This window comes from Aythya marila (genome assembly GCF_965140915.1).
Source record: "Aythya marila genome assembly, contig: HAP1_HAP1_SCAFFOLD_158, whole genome shotgun sequence".
Taxonomy (NCBI): domain Eukaryota; kingdom Metazoa; phylum Chordata; class Aves; order Anseriformes; family Anatidae; genus Aythya; species Aythya marila.
Window position 1 is genome coordinate 128,801 of NW_028136675.1, and position 19,008 is coordinate 147,808.

Genomic DNA, 19,008 nt, shown 5'->3' on the forward strand with positions numbered 1-19,008 from the left:
GGGTAATTCCGTTTTATTACAGAGATGTCATGAGAGAGTCTTCACTGACTCAGTGTTAGACACACATTTATACAGCCTCCATATTGGACAAAACAGGTTCATTCATTCCTATTCATTGGAGGGTGGGGAATCCAAACTCTTCTGTAGGAATGCAAGAAAAACAAGCACACAAAATGACCAAAAAATAAATTAATTAATTTTAATTTTATTTTTAATTTTAATATTAATATTAATTTCAACTTTAATTTTAATTTTGACAATTTGAACAACCAAGACACGAGCCGGGAAGGAAATGTACTGGGGTTTGTTATTGGTACTGGAGACTGAAGGGATTTTTGTGAGTACTGAAAAACATCCCCCAAATCAGTTTCCTAACTGCAAACTTCAGCTCCTGGTTCCTCATGCTGTAGATGAGAGGGTTAACTGCTGGAGGCACCACCGAGTACAGAACTGCCAGCAAAAGATTCAGGGAGGAGGAGGACATGGAGGGGGGCTTCAGGTAGGCAAATGTGACAGTACTAAGAAACAAGGAGACCACGGCCAGGTGAGGGAAGCATGTGGAAAAGGCTTTGTGCCGGCCCTGCTCTGAGGGGATCCTCAGCACAACCCTGAAGATCTGCACATAGGACAGCACAAGGAAAACAAAACACCCAGATGCTACAGCAACACTAAACATAAGAAGCCCAACTTCTCTGAGGTAGGCATCTGAGCAGTAGAGCTTGAGGATCTGGGGAACTTCACAGAAGAACTGGTCCAAGACATTGCCTTGGCAGAGGGGAAGGGAAAAGGTATTGGCAGTGTGCAGCACAGCATAGAGAAAAGTACTGCCATAGGCAGCTGCTGCCATGTTGACACAAGCTCTGCTGTCCATTATTGTCCCATAGTGCAGGGGTTTGCAGATGGCAATGTAGCGGTCATAGGCCATGATGATGAGAAGAGAAAACTCTGCTGCAACAAAGACAACGAAAAAGAAGACCTGGGCAGCACAACCTGCATAGGAAATGACCCTGGTGTCCCAGAGGGAATTGGCCATGGATTTGGGGACAGTGGTGGAGATGGAGCCCATGTCAATAAGGGCCAGGTTGAGGAGGAAGAAGTACATGGGGGTGTGGAGGCGGTGGTCGCAGGCTATGGCAGTGAGGATGAGGCCGTTGCCCAGGAGGGCAGCCAGGTAGATGCCCAGGAAGAGCCCAAAGTGCAGGAGCTGCAGCTCGTGTGTGTCTGCAAATGGCAGGAGGAGGAACTCAGTGGGGAAGCTCCTGTTGGACATTTGCTGCCTCAGGGAATGGTTGGCTGTCCATGGAGGAAAAGAAGATGTGTTACATAGACTTCTCTGATCAAGAAGTAAACCGTATTTCATAGAAAACATCCACACCAAGACTGCATCCTCACTCCATCTTCTGAAGAAGACTTTCTCCTGCCCAGAGCTCTGTGTTTCTCTGCCACAGAGTGCTTCAGGGAAAAGGAGATACTCTGTAGGCTCAGCAGGAGTCCGTACTGCCTTACAGTATATGGTAAAGAGCACCAGGGACAGATCTCAGGCATCCAGTGGCCAGAGGCATCTTCCTATTTCAAGTGCTGAGAAGGACATCCAACAATCCTACAAGAAACAACGAAGGTTGTGCTGGTGCTGTCTGTAGGCTAAAGGGTGCGGAGTGAAGTTGTGAGGTTCCTCAAAGACCTACACATCTCTTTCAGTGTAATGCTCTGTGAGTTTCAGACCTTTCTGCAATCCTGACAACACCATTATCATACCCCTGACTGCCCTCCAAAACATGAATTTGAAAGCAGAGATCTCAAAGAGTGCCTTCCCTTCAGGTACTACAGGTGTTCCCTTTCAAGAATCTCCCCTGAAGATGCATTGGGGGTGCTTTGGAGCACTAAGCAGCCTGCCCGAGGCAGCAGCCCCCTGCCAGCAACAGGACCCTGCCCGGCCCTGCCTGGCTGGGGGAGCTCCTTCCACTGACAATTTCTCCCCGCAGTGCCCTGGGCAACTCCCCAGGCAGGCTGAGTGCTGAGCCTGGCAGGCAGCAGAGGCCCTGCCCTGGCACACAGCCCCTGGGCCAAAGCAGGGACCCTGCTCTGCACCACAGCCCTGGACACCCCTGACTGCACAGCCCGCAGCCAGCCCCTCTAGAAGGAGCTGTCACGTCCTGTCCCTCTGACAGCTTTGGTAGGTAATCCCTGCTCTGGAACTTGTCATTCTCCTCTTATTCAAAAAAACTCTGAGAGTTCTTCTGAAAGCTCCCATAGGCTGTGGGATTTGCCAGCAAATCTGCAGATGGCACCAGGAACAACAGCTGTGCTGCCCTGCAGCCAGAGACTTACCCTGTTCAGTGCTCTGAAGATTTCTCCTGCAGTGAGCTCTCAGCGTCCCCCCTCCACACTGCCTTTAACATCTCCCTCCCTTCTCTCAGCTGCCCTTGTCCCTTGTCCCCTGCAGGCAGTGCCCCCAGCTCTGCTGCGCTGTGCAGAGGAGCTGCTCCTGGGTAGAGCTGTCTCTCTGCAGTGCTGCCCGCTTGCCAGGAGCTCCCCTTGGGTCCCGGAGCCCGGCCCAGCTCAGTAGCACAGGGAGCTCTTGACAAGTCCCTGGGCCTCCAGGGGAATTGACTCTGATAAAGTGTCTCACCTCAGCTTTCCTGTAGCCCCCCTGTAGCTACTGGAAGGTTGCTGTAAGGTATCCCCAGCGCCTTCCCTTTTCCAGACTGATTACAAATAAATAAATAAATAAATAAATAAATAAATTCTCCCAGACTCTCTCTTCATAGCAGACATGCCTCAGTCCTCTAACCATTTTTGTGGCCCTCCTGTAAATGTGCTCAACTATGTCCATATGCCTATTGTGCACAATCACCTCCTTCATCCTGCTGGCAGTACTGTTGGTGCTGCCACTGCCATTAGATGTTGGGGGCAAGAGGTGGTGGGGAACTGTGTGGCACAGTGCTCTGAAGACAGGGATGGAGAAATGAATGCACAGATAGTTGCAGGCTGTGACTGCTCTTGTGGCACCAGGAAGGGAGGGTGGGAGCTGACTGGGGTTTGTCAAGGCCAACATTGTGGAAAAGTCAAGACCAAGAGAGAAGTGAAGATCCCCTCTCACACCTCAAGAAAGCTGGACGCAGTGTGACTGTTCCTAAACCCTCTCAAATCTGGTTTCCCTCTGCATTAAAACACCTCTGCCCTGGGAAACCCCTGTGCAACAGCTGTCTACAAGAGTGTTTGGTTTGTTTTAATCTTTTCTTTAACATAGAACAAAATCTTGGAAGACAGAATAGGCTACAAAAGACTTTGTTTGGAAGACAAAGTTGAAGCTGAGCTGAGACATAAATAAAAAACACGCATTTATTGTACTATTTAGACAACACTAAAACTAGTTTTTTGTTTGTTTGTTTGTTTGTTTGTTTTCCTCACTGCTCTAGCTTGTTAGTAATAGGCAATAAATTTTTTTGATCTTCATATACTGAGTCTGTCATAATGATGATTTTTGAGCAATCTCCTTCTTCTTATCTTAACCCTTGAGCTAAATTCATTGTATTTTCTTCCCCTTCCACTTTGAGGACTGGGGACCAAAGAGCCATTGTGGTGGACCTCAGATGTCCAGTTGGGTAAAACTGCCACATGTATTTATTCATTAATTTTCTTTCCCACTTCCTTTCTTACTACATTTTCCTTATCCCAACTCACAGGTCCTTGCGTATATATATATATATGCATATATACATATATTTATATTTACAGTTGTCTCCCCTGTCCCACAGGAGGTGAGGAGGTAAATGAACAGCTGTGTGGTGCTTGTCTGCCTGCAAGGTGTAGCCACACCACAGGGAAGCCTGAGAAGCAGAAAACCCCTAGACTAAATGTAAGAACCACTTAGCAATAACAAAAATGTTGGTGTGTTATCACTATTATTTCCATCAGAAATGCAAAACAGAGCATCATGGGAACCTCTGTGAAGTAAATTAACTCTATCACAGCCAAAACACACACACACCAACAACCAAAAACAAAGGTAGGCATAATTCAATATGAAAGACATGACATTCCTCTGCAGAACATGACGGTAATTCTGTCTCCACTGATGTCCACTTCAAAGTGGAAAGCTTTCAACCTATGGAAATTATATTTGTTTATCTTTCTCATTCCAAAGCAGATCCCAAGACCCCCAAAATACACCCTGATACCAGAAGGGATGATCATCATCTTTTCTAACATGAAACAACTTTCATTCACTTGCCCAGACTTCCCTTTCTTGTCAAAGGAGAGAAATCAGATGTCTCAACTCAGATGCCTTGGACTAACCTGCTTCTGCACCACCTTCAACTTTCAGAAAGGTTCCTGTAGGTGCAAGGTCACATTCCCCAGCCCCATTGGAGGGCTTCAGCTACCCCAAGAGGGCAGAGTCTCTCTCTGAATAAAGTATGGCAAATGTATGCCAAAAAGTTGGCTGTTCAGTAACAGCACATCTGGGAAGCTGTGGCCCTCTCTGTTTAGATAACTGAATCAACCCCTGCATGATGTCAGGCAAAAGTTGAACTATATGGAATAATATGGAATAAGAAAGGACATTGTTGTGATTGGTGTGTAAGAAGTCTTCATCTTCACAATTTTGAAGATTGTCTACAAAACCATTCTCATGACTTCTTTCATAGACTGTGGAGAAGTAGTAGCAAATGATGATACTTTCCCTTTATGCAAATATAAATTTACCCTGACATTTTGAAAAATGCATTTCCTCCCAACACTTTGAATGGAGAAACTGTTCCAATGACATGTTTGTATTGGCATATTTCACATCTACATTCCATATCTAAATGGGTCTGGGAGCAATAAAGTCTTGAGAGGTTGGATGGATCCTACCTTTCCTTCTTTGCTTTTAAGCAATGGCTACAGCTGCTAGCAGTTTCCTCCTATCATCCCTGTTTATGACACTGACAAATTTTGTGGGGTATCCAATAGCATAACACCATAGCTTTTCAAAAAACAGACCCCAGATCATACACAGAGGCCTGGTGCTTCTCAAAGTGGATCACTGCTTGTGCCACCACATCTGTGAGCTGCAACTGCCTCGGGCAGAAAGCGTCCTCTGCAGAGGGAGATTATCACTTCCGCTGCTCATACAGCCCAGAATATCATTGGACTGCTTTGAAGGTGGCTTCTGTTTTGTCCAATGTAAACTAAAGCCCACCTGGGAGGTTTCTGCAGAGTTACTATCCATCTGTAATATTTTTAGCCGTGATCTGAGTGCAGGAATGAAATGCATCCTCAGCAAGTTTTCAGATGAACTGAAGTGAGACATGCTACTGACTTCCTGGAGGGATGAGAAGCCTTGAAGAGAGGTCTAGATAGATTGGAGCATTAGGTGATCAGAAATGACGTGAATCACAGAATGGTTTAGGTTGGAAGGGACCCCTAAAGATAATCCAGTCCAATCCCTCTGCCTAGCAGGATCACCGAGACAATGCCAGGTGCTGCACTTGGGATAAACTAATGCTGGACACAGGTCCAGCACAGACTGGGAGACAAGTGGCTAGAGAGAAGTTCAGCAGAAAGGGCTCTGTGGGTGCTGCTTGACAGCAGGCTCAACATCAGCCACCAGGGTGCCCTGGCAGCCAAGAAGGCAAACTGCATTTTAGGATGCATTAAGACCAGAATTCCCACATGGTGAAAATAGGTGAGTCTTCTGCTATATTGAGCATTGGTGCAGCCTCCCCTTGAATCATGCATACAGTTCTGGGCTCCACAATAGAAGAAAGATGTGGAGTTGAAAGCATCCAGAGGAGGACAGCAAAGGTGGGCTGGAAGGCATGTCCTGTGAGGAGAGCCTGAGGACACTTGGGTTGTCTAGTCTGGAGAAAAGAAGGCTGAAGGGTGACCTCATTGCTCCTGACAACTTCCAGAGAAGCAGAAGTGGAGAGGGAGGTGACGATCTTTTTTCTCCCTGGTAACTGACAGGATGTGTGGGAATGGCACATAGGGGATGGTCAGACTGAACATTGGGAAAGATTTCGGTACTGTGAGGGTGGTCAACTATTGGAGGAGGCTTCCCAGCGACATGGTTGATGCCCCAGGCCTGTCAGCGTTCAACAGGCAGTTGGACATTGCCCTCATACATAGTCTCTAACTTTCGGTTAGCCCTCAGGGGGTCTGGCAGCTGAACTGGATGACTTTTGAAGGTCCCTTCCAACTGAACTATTCTGTTTCATCTGATTGAATTTGTTGCTATCCATTTGGATTCTATTATATAAAGCTCTACTGTCCCTAACCTGTGTCATGGTACGGCAGTTGTCCACTTCAGAGGCACAACTTGGGATCTGTCCTTGCTGAATATCAGGGAGTTTCAATTGGTCTCTCCTGCCTAAAAGTGGAAGAGGACAAGGCAATTCTTTGATGAATCTTCTCCCAGTAGGAGAAATGACACTGCTGTGTCATTCCACATGGGGAATGTCTCTCCCCAGCTGAGAGAGGGAACATCAGGGATTGCTTCAGCTTGATTCAAAATCATTTCCCCGGAGTTCCCTCGTGTCAAGAGCTCCCTGTGCTGCTGAGCTGGGCTGGGCTCCTGAGCCCAAGGGGAGCTGCTGGCAAGCACGCAGCACTGCAGAGAAACAGCTCTGCCCAGGAGCAGCTCCTCTAAACAGCACAGCAGGGCTGGGGGCACTGCCTGCAGGGGACAAGGGTGGCTGAGAGAAGGGAGGGAGATGTTAAAGGCAGTGTGAAGGGGGGATACTGAGAGCTCCCAAAGGGAGAAATCTTCACAGCTCTAACATGGAGCTCTAACATGGTAAGTGTCTGTGAGAGAGCAGGCAGATGCAGAATCCTAGAGGGTTCTTCTATAGCTGCCACTTCCCATGGCTGATAGGACATGTCACAGGGGCTGTGCTGGCTTCTCTACTGTGGAGGACAGGGATGTTCCCTGGATCAATGATTACCTACATAAGCTGTGGGTGGAAGAGGTCCCCCCAGCAGGGCAGGAAAGAGTCCTGCTGGTGGGAGTCTGCTTCCTGGGTGTCCTGGTTTCAATTAAGATAGAGTTAATTTTCCTCCTAGTAGCTGGTAGGGTGTTATGTTTTGGCTTAGGATGAGAAGAGTGCTGATACCATGCTAATGTTTTAATTGTTGCAGAGCAGTGCTTACACTAAGCCAAGGACTTTTCATCTTCTCACTCTGTCCTGCCAGCGGGCCGGCTGGGCATGCATCAGGAGCTGGGAGGGGACAGACCCAGGACAGCTGATCCAAACTAGTCAAAGGGGTATTTCATCCCATCTGACATCATGCTGAACAATATATAGGGGTGGCTAGCAGGGGTGGGAAGGCTGGCTGCTCGGGGACAGGCTGAGCATCGGTCAACGGGTGGTGAGCAATTGCATTGTGCATCACTTGTTTCATACACATTATTATTCGCACTATTATTGTTATTATTATTAATTATTTTCCGTCTTAATAAACTGTTTTTATCTCAGCTCACAGGCTTCATTTTCCTGTTTCTCTCCCCCATCCCAGAGTGGGAGGGGGGAGGATGAGAGAACAGTGGTGTTTAGCTGCCACCTGGGTTAAAGCATAACACTGGAGCCGGCTGCTCACAGCTCAACAGAACCCCCAGGACATCTCTGGGGTAGGTTATTGATAGGGAAGACCAAGGCAGGGAATACCTGAGGGGAAGGCACTCTCAGAACTCTGCTTTCACTTTCCTGCCATGAGGGACAATTATGGAGATTATAAGGGACTTACCAGGTTTATAGAAGGGACTGAAGATCCTAGAACATTACAGTGAAATAGATTTGTATGTCTGTGAAGAACCTCCTAATTTACCCTAACACCTGTACAGATTGCACAGGCTACGTCAGCAAAATGGGCACCTGAAATCCATTTCTGGTGCCCTTTACGAGACACTATGAAGCAGTACTGACTGCTCCTAAGTCCACCAAGGATTTGCCTGGTCCCTATTGTACTCTTCGACAGCAAAACCCAGAGTTCCAGGAAGGACCACATCCTCCTCACAAGGAAGTGACACTGTGTCTTCCTGAGGAGCTTTCTTTGAAATATAACTTACGCTCAGAGAAGTCTAACTTGTCTCTCTCTTTTCTTCCATGGACAGCCAACCATTCCCTGAGGCAGCAAATGTCCAACAGGAGCTTCCCCACTGAGTTCCTCCTCCTGCCATTCGCAGACACACGCGAGCTGCAGCTCCTGCACTTTGGGCTCTTCCTGGGCATCTACCTGGCTGCCCTCCTGGGCAACGGCCTCATCCTCACAGCCATAGCCTGCGACCACCGCCTCCACACCCCCATGTACTTCTTCCTCCTCAACCTCGCCCTCCTCGACCTGGGCACTATTACCACCACTGTCCCCAAATCCATGGCCAATTCCCTCTGGGACACCAGGACCATTTCCTATGCAGGTTGTGCTACCCAGCTCTTTAAGTTTGTCGCATTTATCACAGCAGAGTTTTATCTTCTCACCATCATGGCCTATGACCGCTACATAGCCATCTGTAAACCTCTGCACTATGGGACAATAATGGACAGCAGAACTTGTGTCAACATGGCACCAGCTACCTGGGGCAGCACTTTTCTCTACGCTGTGCTGCACACTGCCAATACCTTTTCCCTACCCGATTGCAAAGGCAATGCCCTAGACTAGTTCTTCTGTGAAATTCCCCAGATCCTCAAGCTCTTCTGCTCTGATGCCTACCTCAGAGAAGCTGCGTTCATTATCTTTTGCTTTTGTTCAGGTGTTGCGTGTTTTGTTTTCCTTGTGCTGTCCTATGTGCAGATCTTCAGGGCTGTGCTGAGGATGCCCTCAGAGCAGGGCTGGCACAAAGCCTTTTCCACGTGCCTCCCTCACCTCGCCGTGGTCTCCCTGCTCATCAGCAATATCATGTTTGCCTATTTGAAGCCCCTCTCCATCTCTTCCTCCTCCCTGAATCTTTTGCTTGTGGTTTTGTACTCAGTGTTGCCTCCAGCAGTTAACCCTCTCATCTACAGCATGAGGAACAAGGAGCTCAAGGATGCTGTTAGGAAACTGATTTGGGGGATGTTTTTCAATACTCAGAAAGTTTCTTTCCCTCTCCATAAATGAAAATTGTGTATCCCATTCTTTGGCTTCTTGCATCTTTGGCTTCTTGCATTTCCGCATAAGTGTTGGGATTCCTCCCACTGCAATTAATGAGTGAAACTGCACTGTTTTATATGGATGCTTTATACATATTCATATAACAGTAAGTCAGTGAAGACTCTCTGTCCTGGTTTCAGTTAGAACAGAATTTTTTTCCTAGTAGCTGGCTGAATGCTGTGTTTTGGCTTGGGATGAGAAGAGTGCTGAGAACACCCCGATGTTTTAATTGTTGCAGAGCAGTGCTTATACCAAGCCAAGGACACCTCAGCCTTTTGCTCTGTCCTGCCAACAGGCAGGCTGGGGGTGCAGTAAGAGCTGGGAGGGGACAGACCCAGGACAGGTGACCCAAACTAGCCAAAGGGGTATTCCATACCATCTGACGTCATGCCAAACAATATATAGGGGTGGCTAGCTGGGGGAGGGGGCCGGACTGCTCGGGGTTAGGCTGGGCATCGGTCAGCGGGTGGTGAGCAATTGCATTTTGCATCACTTGTTTGTACATATTATTGGTAGTAGTACTATTATCACCATTGTATTATTATTATTATTATTGTTGTTGTTGTTGTTGTTGTTGTTGTTGTTGTTATTTTCCTGTCTTATTAAACTGTCTTTATCTCAACTTACGGGCTTCACTTTCCATTTCTCTCCCCCGTCCCAGAGAGGGAGGGGGAGGGTGAGCAAACGGCTGTGTGGTGTTTAGCTGCCGGTCAGGTTAAACCACGACACTCTCTCATAGCACCTTTGTAATAAACAAGATAATCATGGGATATCACAGCACTGGGGTATGATTCTTTGTTGTTTTTGGTGAACTCCACCACAACCTCTCTCTCACTCACCCTTCTCAGAAGGGGAGGGGAAGAAGAAAGTATGCTGGGAAAAAGAAAAGTAAAAAGAAAAAAGAAAAAAAAAAAGAGGGGAGGGGAGGGGAGGGGAGGGGAAGAAAGGAAAGGAAAGGAAAGGGAAGGGAAGGGAAGGGAAGGGAAGGGAAGGGAAGGGAAGGGAAGGGAAGGGAAGGGAAGGGAAGGGAAGGGAAGGGAAGGGAAGGGAAGGGAAGGGAAGGGAAGGGAAGGGAAGGGAAGGGAAGGGAAGGGAAGGGAAGGGAAGGGAAGGGAAGGGAAGGGAAGGGAAGGGAAGGGAAGGGAAGGGAAGGGAAGGGAAGGGAAGGGAAGGGAAGGGAAGGGAAGGGAAACTTGGAGAAGTTGTGGAGTCAGCTGAGGGTGGAAAGTCCTTGCAGAGAGATCTAGACAGATTGGAGAGCTGGGCAATCACCAACCGCATGAAGTGTAACAAGAGCAAGTACCAGGTCCTGCACCTGGGATGGGGCAACCCTGGCTCTACATATAGACTGGGGGACGAGAAGCTGGAGAGCAGCCCCACAGAGGGATATGGGGGTTGTGGTTGATAGCAAGCTGAATATGAGCCAGCAGTGTGCCCTGGCAGCCAGAAGGGCCAACCGTATCTGGTGGTGAATCAAGCATGACATTGCTAGTCAGTCGAGGGACTAGATTGTTCTGCTCTACTCTGTGCTAGTCTGGCCTCACCTCGAGTACTGTGTGCAGTTCTGGGAACCACAGTAAAAAAAGGATGTAAAACTATTGGAGAGTGTCCGGAGGAGGGCAATGAAGATGGTGAAGGTCCTAGAGGGGAAGACATATGAGGAGCGGCTGAGGTCATTTGGCCAGTTCAGCCTGGAGAAGAGGAGGCTGAGGGGGCACCTCATCACAGTCAACAACTTCCTCACAAGGGGGAGTGGAGGGGCAGGTGCTGACCTATTCTCCTTAATCACCAGTGATAGGACCCACAGGAATGGTGTTAAGCTGAGGCAGGGGAGGTTTAAGCTAGACATCAGGAAGAGGTTCTTTACTGAGAGGTGGTTGCACACTGGAACAGGCTCCCCAGGGAAGTAGTCACTGCACCAAGCCTGTCTGAATTTAAGAAGAGATTGTACTGTGCACTTAGTCACATGGTCTAAACTTTTGGGTTGACCTGTGTTGTGCCAGGAGTTGGACTCAATGATCCTTATGGATCCCTTCCAACTCGAGATATTATATGATTCTCTGATTCTGCGATCCCTCTTTGCGAGACTGCTCTTCAGCCTCTCATCCCGTACGTAGTCTGTATGCATAGCCAGGGTTGCCCCATCCCAGGTGCAGGACTCAGCACTTGCTCTTGTTAAACTTCAGGAGATGTTTACAATACTAATGCAGGAGAGATGGGATCACTTTTCTTAAGAGCTCTGAAAGTTATAAACAGGTCTTAATTGTGTGAACTGTCTCTCTTTCCCTTCAGTTTTCCATCTTAATTTGAGGTTTTGACCACCTCATTGAATATCTCAACCTTTTGGAAGAGCTTTGATGCTTGAAGACAAGGTGTCTTTATAGTTTTTAATTCCCTTCTATCTTTTTCATAACTATGTTCTCAGGGCTCCTATCTGTTTCTCAGCGCCATGGGTTTGACCTGTACAGCAGGACAGTTGGCATTAGTAACCAGGAAGAAGTGATTTGAGGATCAGGTGTTCAGGTTAGGGTTTAGGGATTAGATCTGGCCTCCAGGGTTAGGGATTGAGCAAGGTCTTAGAGGGACGCTTTCGTGTTCTGCTTTGAGCTGACAAATTATGGTCAGGGATTAAGGACTAGGGATTAACAAAAGGAATAGGTTAAGACTAATAGTAACAGGTAATGTGTCTGGGGTTTGACTTCCAGGTAGTAGAGGAGGCTGGGGATTAGAGCAGTGGGTTCCTTTCTGGGTGAGAGGGGCCATTTAGGATAGCACCAGGATCTAAGGTTCCTGGTTAGAAATATTACCAGTGGTCTAACATGAATGTTTTCCCAGTGAGTGTTGCAGCAGCAGCAGCCTTACCTGAACCTCTCTCACCTCTTCTGAACCTTTCCTTTCTGTTATCAAGACCCTCTTCTCTCCCCCAAATCTCCCACCTTTATTCTCCCAACCTTCCCCTGGCCTCCCCAAATGTGTCACCCTGTTGGGGGCAGCTTTCTGATGGCCTTTATGACCTCAGAGGCTCTGCCTCCCTGCTGTTGGCCAGCGAGGGGCTGGGACACAAGTGACCTCACAGCCAGCATCCACAGGGCTACAAGGAGCTGTTGTGCTCAGGAGGCCTCTTCCCAGCCCACCCAGGAGCACTGGGTGCAGGTGATGCCCTGCACGATCCCTCAGGTTCTCTGCCTGTCAACCAGTTCCTGCTTCAGAAGGCCTCCCAGACATCTAGACTCACATTGTTCCTGACAATTCTTCAGAAACCTCAGGGCATCCTGAAGGGAATGTCCACCTCTATGTGGACAAGTGAATCAAGACCTGAATGTATATTTTAGGAAAATGTTGAGAAAACTGAAGAGAAGATTGGTATAGTTTGTGTGATAGTCCTGACATCTCTCCTTCCTTTATTCAGGTGTTTTCCCATAGTTTATAGCACATGCTCTCTCAGGATCATTTACCACAGCAATACTATGGGGAATCTCATATGGACAAGAGAATCACAGCCTTCTGATGTCATCCTTTGGTGTCCATTCCTGAAGAAACAAACCACCTGTGTGATCGGGGGTGAGATTCCAGTGCTGGGAATGGTCATTGCAAGGGGTGGCTCTTGGGGGGGGCTCAAGGGGACGAATACCCTGGGAAAGCATCTGACTGGGTGTCCAGACACGAAGGACACAGACCAGCCCCTTCTGTGCTGGTCGTCCCATTCTCTCCCAGGAGGCCAGCCCAGCCCAGACTCAATCCAGTCTACGAAATTTCACTGGTTGAATAACTAATAATCTTGATGACGCCCTTCCCATTGCCTCGTGTTGCAGAGCTCTGCATTGTCTGTGGAACACAATCATATTTCGTTCTGGATTACTTTATCATCAGTAAAGCAATGTAAAAAGAAAAGGAAAATGAACAAAACAAAAATATATTGGTCTGTAGTAAGTTGCATTATCAGTGATATGCAGAAAACAGACATTTTACTGCTTCTGAAAAACACCCAGAAATAACTTTCCACACTGCATCCTTGAGCTCTTGGTTCCTCATGCTGTAGATGAGGGGGTTCACTGCTGGAGGCACCACTGAGTACAGAACTGCCAACAAAAGATTCAGGAATGAGGAGGACATGGAGGGGGGCTTCAGGTAGGAAAACATGCCAGTGCTCATGTACAGGAAGACCATGACCAGGTGAGGGAGGCATGTGGAAAAGGCTTTGTGCCTGCCCTGCTGCGAGGGGATCCTCAGCACTGACCTGAAGATCTGCACATAGGACAGCACAAGGAAAACAAAACACCCTAAAAGTGAACACGCAGTAACGACAATAAGTCCAGTTTCCTGGAGGTAGGCATCTGAGCAGGAGAGTTTGAGGATCTGAGGAACTTCACAGAAAAACTGGTCCAGGGCATTGCCTTGGCAGAGGGGAAGGGAAAAGGTATTGGCTGTGTGCAGCACAGCATTGACAAAACCACTGCCCCAGGCAGCTGCTGCCATGCTGACACAAGTTCTGCTGTCCATTATTGTCCCATAGTGCAGGGGTTTGCAGATGGCAATGTAGCGGTCATAAGCCATGATTGTGAGAAGATAGAACTCTGCTGGAACAAATGCAACAAACATAAAGACCTGTGCAGCACATCCCAGTAAGGAGATGGTATTGGTGTCCCAGAGGGAGTTGGCCATGGATTTGGGGACAGTAATGGAGATGGATCCCATGTCAATGAGGGCAAGGTTGAGGAGGAAGAAGTACATGGGGGTGTGGAGGCGGTGGTTGCAGGCTACGGCTGTGAGGATGAGGCCGTTGCCCAGGAGGGCAGCCAGGTAGATGCCCAGGAAGAGCCCAAAGTGCAGGAGCTGCAGCTCGCGTGTGTCTGCAAATGGCAGGAGGAGGAACTCAGTGGGGAAGCTGCTGTTGGACATTTGTTGCATCTGGGCATGGTTGCCTGCCCATGGAGGAATAGACAGTGACAAGTTAGAGAGAGTTTTCTGAGCAAAACCTAATCCGTATTTCACAGAACCCTCCTCACCAAAACTGCATCCTCAACATATCTTCATCTGAAGAAGATTTGCTTCTGTCTTGAGCCCTAGGTTTCTCTGACTAAGGGTGCCACAGAGACCATGCAGATCCTCTGTAGACTCAGCAGGAGTCAGTAGTGCCATACAGTACATGGTAAAGAGTACCAGGGATGGATCTCAGGTGTCCACTACCCAGAGGCATCTCCCTATTTACAGGTGCTGAGAAGGACATCCAACAATGCCACAAGAAACAATGAAGGTTGTGTTGGTGCTGTCTGTAGGCTAAAGAGTGTGGAGTGAAATTGTGAGGTTCCTCAAAGACCTAGAGGTTCCTTTCATTGTAATGCTCTATGAGTTTCAGTCCTTTCTACAAACCTGACAACACCATTATCATCCCGACTTCCCTCCAAATGCAGGAAGAGTAAAGCAGAGACGTCAGATAGTGCCTTTCCTTCAGGTACAGGAGGTGTTGTTCTTCCCTTTCAAGAATCTCCCCTGAAGATGTCCTGTGGGTGCTGTGGATCTCTGAGCAGCCTGCTCCAGACAGCAGCCTCTGGGCACCAGCAGGACCCTGACCTGTTCTGCCCTGCCTTGGGGGTTCCTTCCACCCACAGCTTCTCCCTGCAGCGCCCTGGGCAGTTCCCCGGGCAGGCTGAGTGCTGAGGCTGGCAGGTGGCAGAGACCATGATCCGGCACACAGTCCCTGGGGCACAGCAGGGACCCTGCTCTGCACCACAGCCCTGGGTACCCCTGCCTGTACCCTGCCTGCACAGCCTGCAGCCAGCCCTGTGAGAAGGAACCCTCATGCCCTGTCCCTCTGACAGTTTAGGGACGTAATCCCTGCTCTGAAAGTTTTCACTCCCCTCTTATACAAAGAAACTCTGAGAGTCCTCATGAAAGATCCCATAGCCTGTGGGATTTGCCAGCAAATCTGCAGATGGCACCAGGAACAACAGCTGCATTGCCCTGTAGCCAGAGACTTACCCTGTTCAGGGCTGTGAAGATTTCTCTCACAGTCAGCTCTCAGCATCCCCCCTCCACACTGCCTTTAACATCTCCCTCACTTCTCTCAGGAGCCCTTGTCCCCTGCAGGCAGTGCCCCCAGCCCTGCTGCTGTGCTGTGCAGAGGAGCTGCTCCTGGGCAGAGCTGTCTCTCTGCAGTGCTGACTGCTTGACGGGAGATCCCCTTGGGTCCATGAGCCCAGCCCAGCTCATCAGCACAGGGAGCTCTTGACAAGTCCCTGGGCCCCCAGGGGAATCAACTTTGAAACACACTGAAGTAAACATTTATGTTGCTTCCCTCCAGTGGAGAGGGAGCACTGTCCTTCTTCATTTCAGAAGAGGTATGATGTCCAAGAATCACTTTTTCCATATCCTGGTTTTAGGCAGAACACCCAGGCAAGGACAGGGAGTTATCTGTCTTCCCCCTGTTGAGGAAAGGGTTTCAGCTGAGTCAAACCAAGTGACTCATACCTTGTTTGCAGTTCAGAGGCGAGAAGGGGGCTTAGCTGACTCTCCCATGCCTTACAGAAGGCCACAGGAGTTGGGATTCCTCTTGCCTAGGTTCAGGTGGGCACAAACCAGGCAGCTCTATGTAAGCTGCTTGTCTCAGCTCCCAGCATATTGAATGGAGACAGCGGCCAGGAGGGAGCTGTTCAGATGCAGACACCGGGTGACATTGGAGGTGCCAGGGTGACTTTTGAGTGATGTTTCAAGTGCCAAATTCCTCCAGGCCATAAACAAAGATTTTATTGATGCATGTCCAACATAATATAGCTCTAGCCATTGCTCAACAGCAAAGAAATAAAAGGCAAGCTATGACTTGGCTGCCATCACTGAAAGGTGCTGGGACCACTCCCATGACTAGTGTGCTGCAATGACTGGCTTCAGGCTCGTCAGAAGGGACAGGCAACACAGAATGAGTTGTGGCATGGCTCTCTGTATTAGAGAGGGTTTTGGTGTTGTAGAACTCAAGACTAAGAATGGTAACGTTGAGCCCCAGTGGGATAGGGTCAGTGGGAAGGCCATCCTGCTGGGGGTCTCTTATAGATCGCCAAACCAGGATGAGGAGATGGATGAGGCATTCTAAAAACAGCTGGCAAAAGTTGCACAATCACCAGCACTTGTTCTTGTGGGGGACTTCAACTTCACAGACATATCCTGGAAATACAATACAAAATACAAATACAAATACAAATACAAATACAAATACAAATACAAATACAAATACAAATACAAATAATACAAATACAAATACAAATACAAATACAAATACAAATACAAATACAAATACAAAAAGAGTAAGCAGTCTAGGAGGTTCCTGGAGAGCATGGAAGATAGCTTCCTGACTCATCTGGTTAGTGAGCCTACCAGGGGAGGTGCCCTGCTAGACCTTCTGTTCACAAACAAGAGAAGGACTGGTGGGAGATGTGTGGTCAGGAGCTGTCTTGGGCAGGGTGACCATGAAATGGTAGAGTTCTCTATTCTTGGCAAAGTTAGAAGGGTGATCAGTAAAACTGTTTTCTTGGACTTCCGGAGGGCAGACCTTGAGCTCTTCAGGACACTGGTTGGCAGAGTCTGTTGGGAGGCTGTTCTGAAGGGCAGAGGAGTACAGGAAGACTGGGCACTCTTCAAGAAGGAAACCTTAATGGCTCAGGAGCAGTCCGTCAGCACATGCCCAAAGAGAAGCCAGTGTGGAAGAAGACTGGCTTGGCTGAACAGAGAGTTGTGGCTAGAGCTCAGGGAGAAAAAGAGGGTTTATGACATTTGGAAAAGAGGACAGGCCACTCAGGAGGAGGCTCAGTATTAGGGCCAGTTCTCTTTAATATCTTTACCAATGCAGTCTGTATCAGTCCATGGCAAATGGCAGGACTGTGTTTCCACCCGTGGGGCAGTTGATTCCAGGTGTATTGGACACCCCTGAAGTGAAAGCGAACTGCGGCCTTCACAGTGCTCTCAAAGGGATGGGTAAGAATGCATTAGTGATATCCGTTGTGGCATACTACAAGGGAAAGGAGATATGTTCTCTTTACGATGTAGGACCTCTTGGAAAAGTTTCTCCCTTGCCTTCCCTTGGAGTTGGTGAGCCTCTTGAGAAAGTTTCTCCACAGACAAGACAGAAGCCCATAGAAAAGAAGAGAGACTTTCTTCATACTGCTGGAGTTGACTAGCCAATTCATCCACCATAGGTTTCACCAGACTTTCAGCATTGTTTCTCTTGTTTAGAGGAGCAACTGATACTGGCATAGGCTGGTTCTCTGGCCCAGACATGGGGCCATCACATTGGTTGGATTAGCTGCAGGGCCTGTCACAGATGGAGTGTCACAGGAGCCGGAGTGGCTGCAGGGCTTGTTACAGGGTTGGAGATGCTGATGGGCCTGTCACAAGAGTTGTTGTGGCTACAGGGCCTGTTGCAGGTGTTGTAGTGCCTACAGAACCCATCGCAGGAGTTGCTGTGGCTGAAGTGCCTTTCAAAGGAGTTGTAGTGGCTGCTGGGACTGTCACAGTAGTTGGAGTGGCTACAGGACCTTTGGCATGTGTTGGAGTGGTTGCAGGGCATAACACAGGGGTTGAAGTGGCATTAATTGAGGCTCAGTAAGCAGAGGTTAACTCCCAGCATGTTGGTTTGTGTCTCTTTGGAATGGCGGTGGTGATCACACTACTTTTTCAAGGGTTTCTCTAGATTTTTTGGATTCTGCACTTGTTCAGGGCTGAATTTCCAAAGCATTGGAGGTGTTCACTGCTATAGGTACCTGCCCATATCCTCCCTCAATCCCTGCCACTCCTAACTGTCCTGCCTCTGGACAGATCTCTGGATGGCATTCTTAAATAATTGTCTGACATTAAACAAAAGCTGAAACACATTAACGAAACATAACAAGAGGAACATGCTGGTTTGACCGTCCCAAGGAAACTCAAAGCTTTGCAGAGCTATTGGGAGTATCCTGGAAGAGAAGGGGGAGATGAAGGAGAAAGGGAGAGTTAACAAGTGGGGAAAAGCGTCCCCCTCTTGTCCTCTCCATGTCCCTGTCTACCAGTTCTGGGGGCTGAGTATCAGAAGAACAACTGGTGCTGCTGCTAAAGACTGAGGGAAAGAAAGCATTAAATAGCTCAGCCTTTACCTCATCTCTTGTCACTATGTTTACCCCACCTACAAAAAGGATGAAGATTTTCCTTAATCCTCCTTTAAAGTATTTCTATAAACAGTTTTGATTGTCTTTGACAGTAATAGATGGATTGAGCTCCAGCTGGGCTTTGACACTTCTAATTTTTGTCCCTGCACTGTATCATAACATTTAGAACACACCTCTGGACAAAATGACAACACACATGACAAGGAAGCACAGGAAAGGTGGAACCTGGCAGCCTGCAATCCCTTACCCTTCTGAGACTGTTGCAATTCCATTCAGCTGGTTACTCCTGTATTATCCAAACTTGCCTGCAACTCCTGATGCTGATCTCTTGTCAGAGATAGCACAATCACAGGAAGGTTGAACCGTCTGCCTGCAGACATTAACAGCTGACAGAATGGAGCGTCAGTGTGGGAGAGCCGTGAGAAACTGCATGAATATGCCTACAGAAATCTCTTGACATTTACAAGAAGAGTCTAGTCCTGCACCAGAGGAAGAGGAGCCCCACACATCAGGGCAGCCTGGGACCCTGCTGAGTGAGCAGTGCCCAGGAGGAAGAGGAGGGCCTGGGCACCACCATGGATGCCATACGAGCAGTGGTGCCTGCTCACCATGAACCAGGCCAGATTCCTACAGAGCTGCTTTACAAGGAGCACGGCCACCAAGAAAATCTCAATTACTAGACTCATCTCAGATCCGGTGAGACACCGCATGGAAGAGAGTCTACAGCCAGCAGGGAAAGAGGTGCAGGTGTGAGAGTCCCAAGGACTGC

General features: G+C 48.4%; 3 protein-coding genes and 1 pseudogene across 4 annotated transcripts in view; 1 reads left to right on the plus strand and 3 right to left on the minus strand.

The window, feature by feature from the left end:
• LOC309891548 (scavenger receptor cysteine-rich type 1 protein M130-like) overlaps positions 1-19,008 on the minus strand; it is a gene marked incomplete at both ends in the record, with an annotated part of 90,259 nt that overhangs the window by 44,419 nt on the left and 26,832 nt on the right. The window lies entirely within an intron of this gene.
• Positions 308-1,270, minus strand: LOC309891627 (olfactory receptor 14C36-like; the record flags this gene model as incomplete). The annotated part of the gene is made up of 1 exon (XM_082785973.1): positions 308-1,270. The coding sequence occupies one exon, from the start codon at positions 1,268-1,270 to the stop codon at positions 308-310; it is 963 nt and encodes a 320-aa protein (XP_082642099.1).
• Positions 8,119-9,078, plus strand: LOC309891534 (olfactory receptor 14C36-like; annotated as a pseudogene). The gene has a single exon. The product of its transcript is annotated as an olfactory receptor 14C36-like (transcript).
• LOC309891535 (olfactory receptor 14A16-like) lies at positions 13,051-14,010 on the minus strand (the record flags this gene model as incomplete). Its single annotated transcript, XM_082785895.1, has 1 exon — positions 13,051-14,010. The coding sequence occupies one exon, from the start codon at positions 14,008-14,010 to the stop codon at positions 13,051-13,053; it is 960 nt and encodes a 319-aa protein (XP_082642021.1).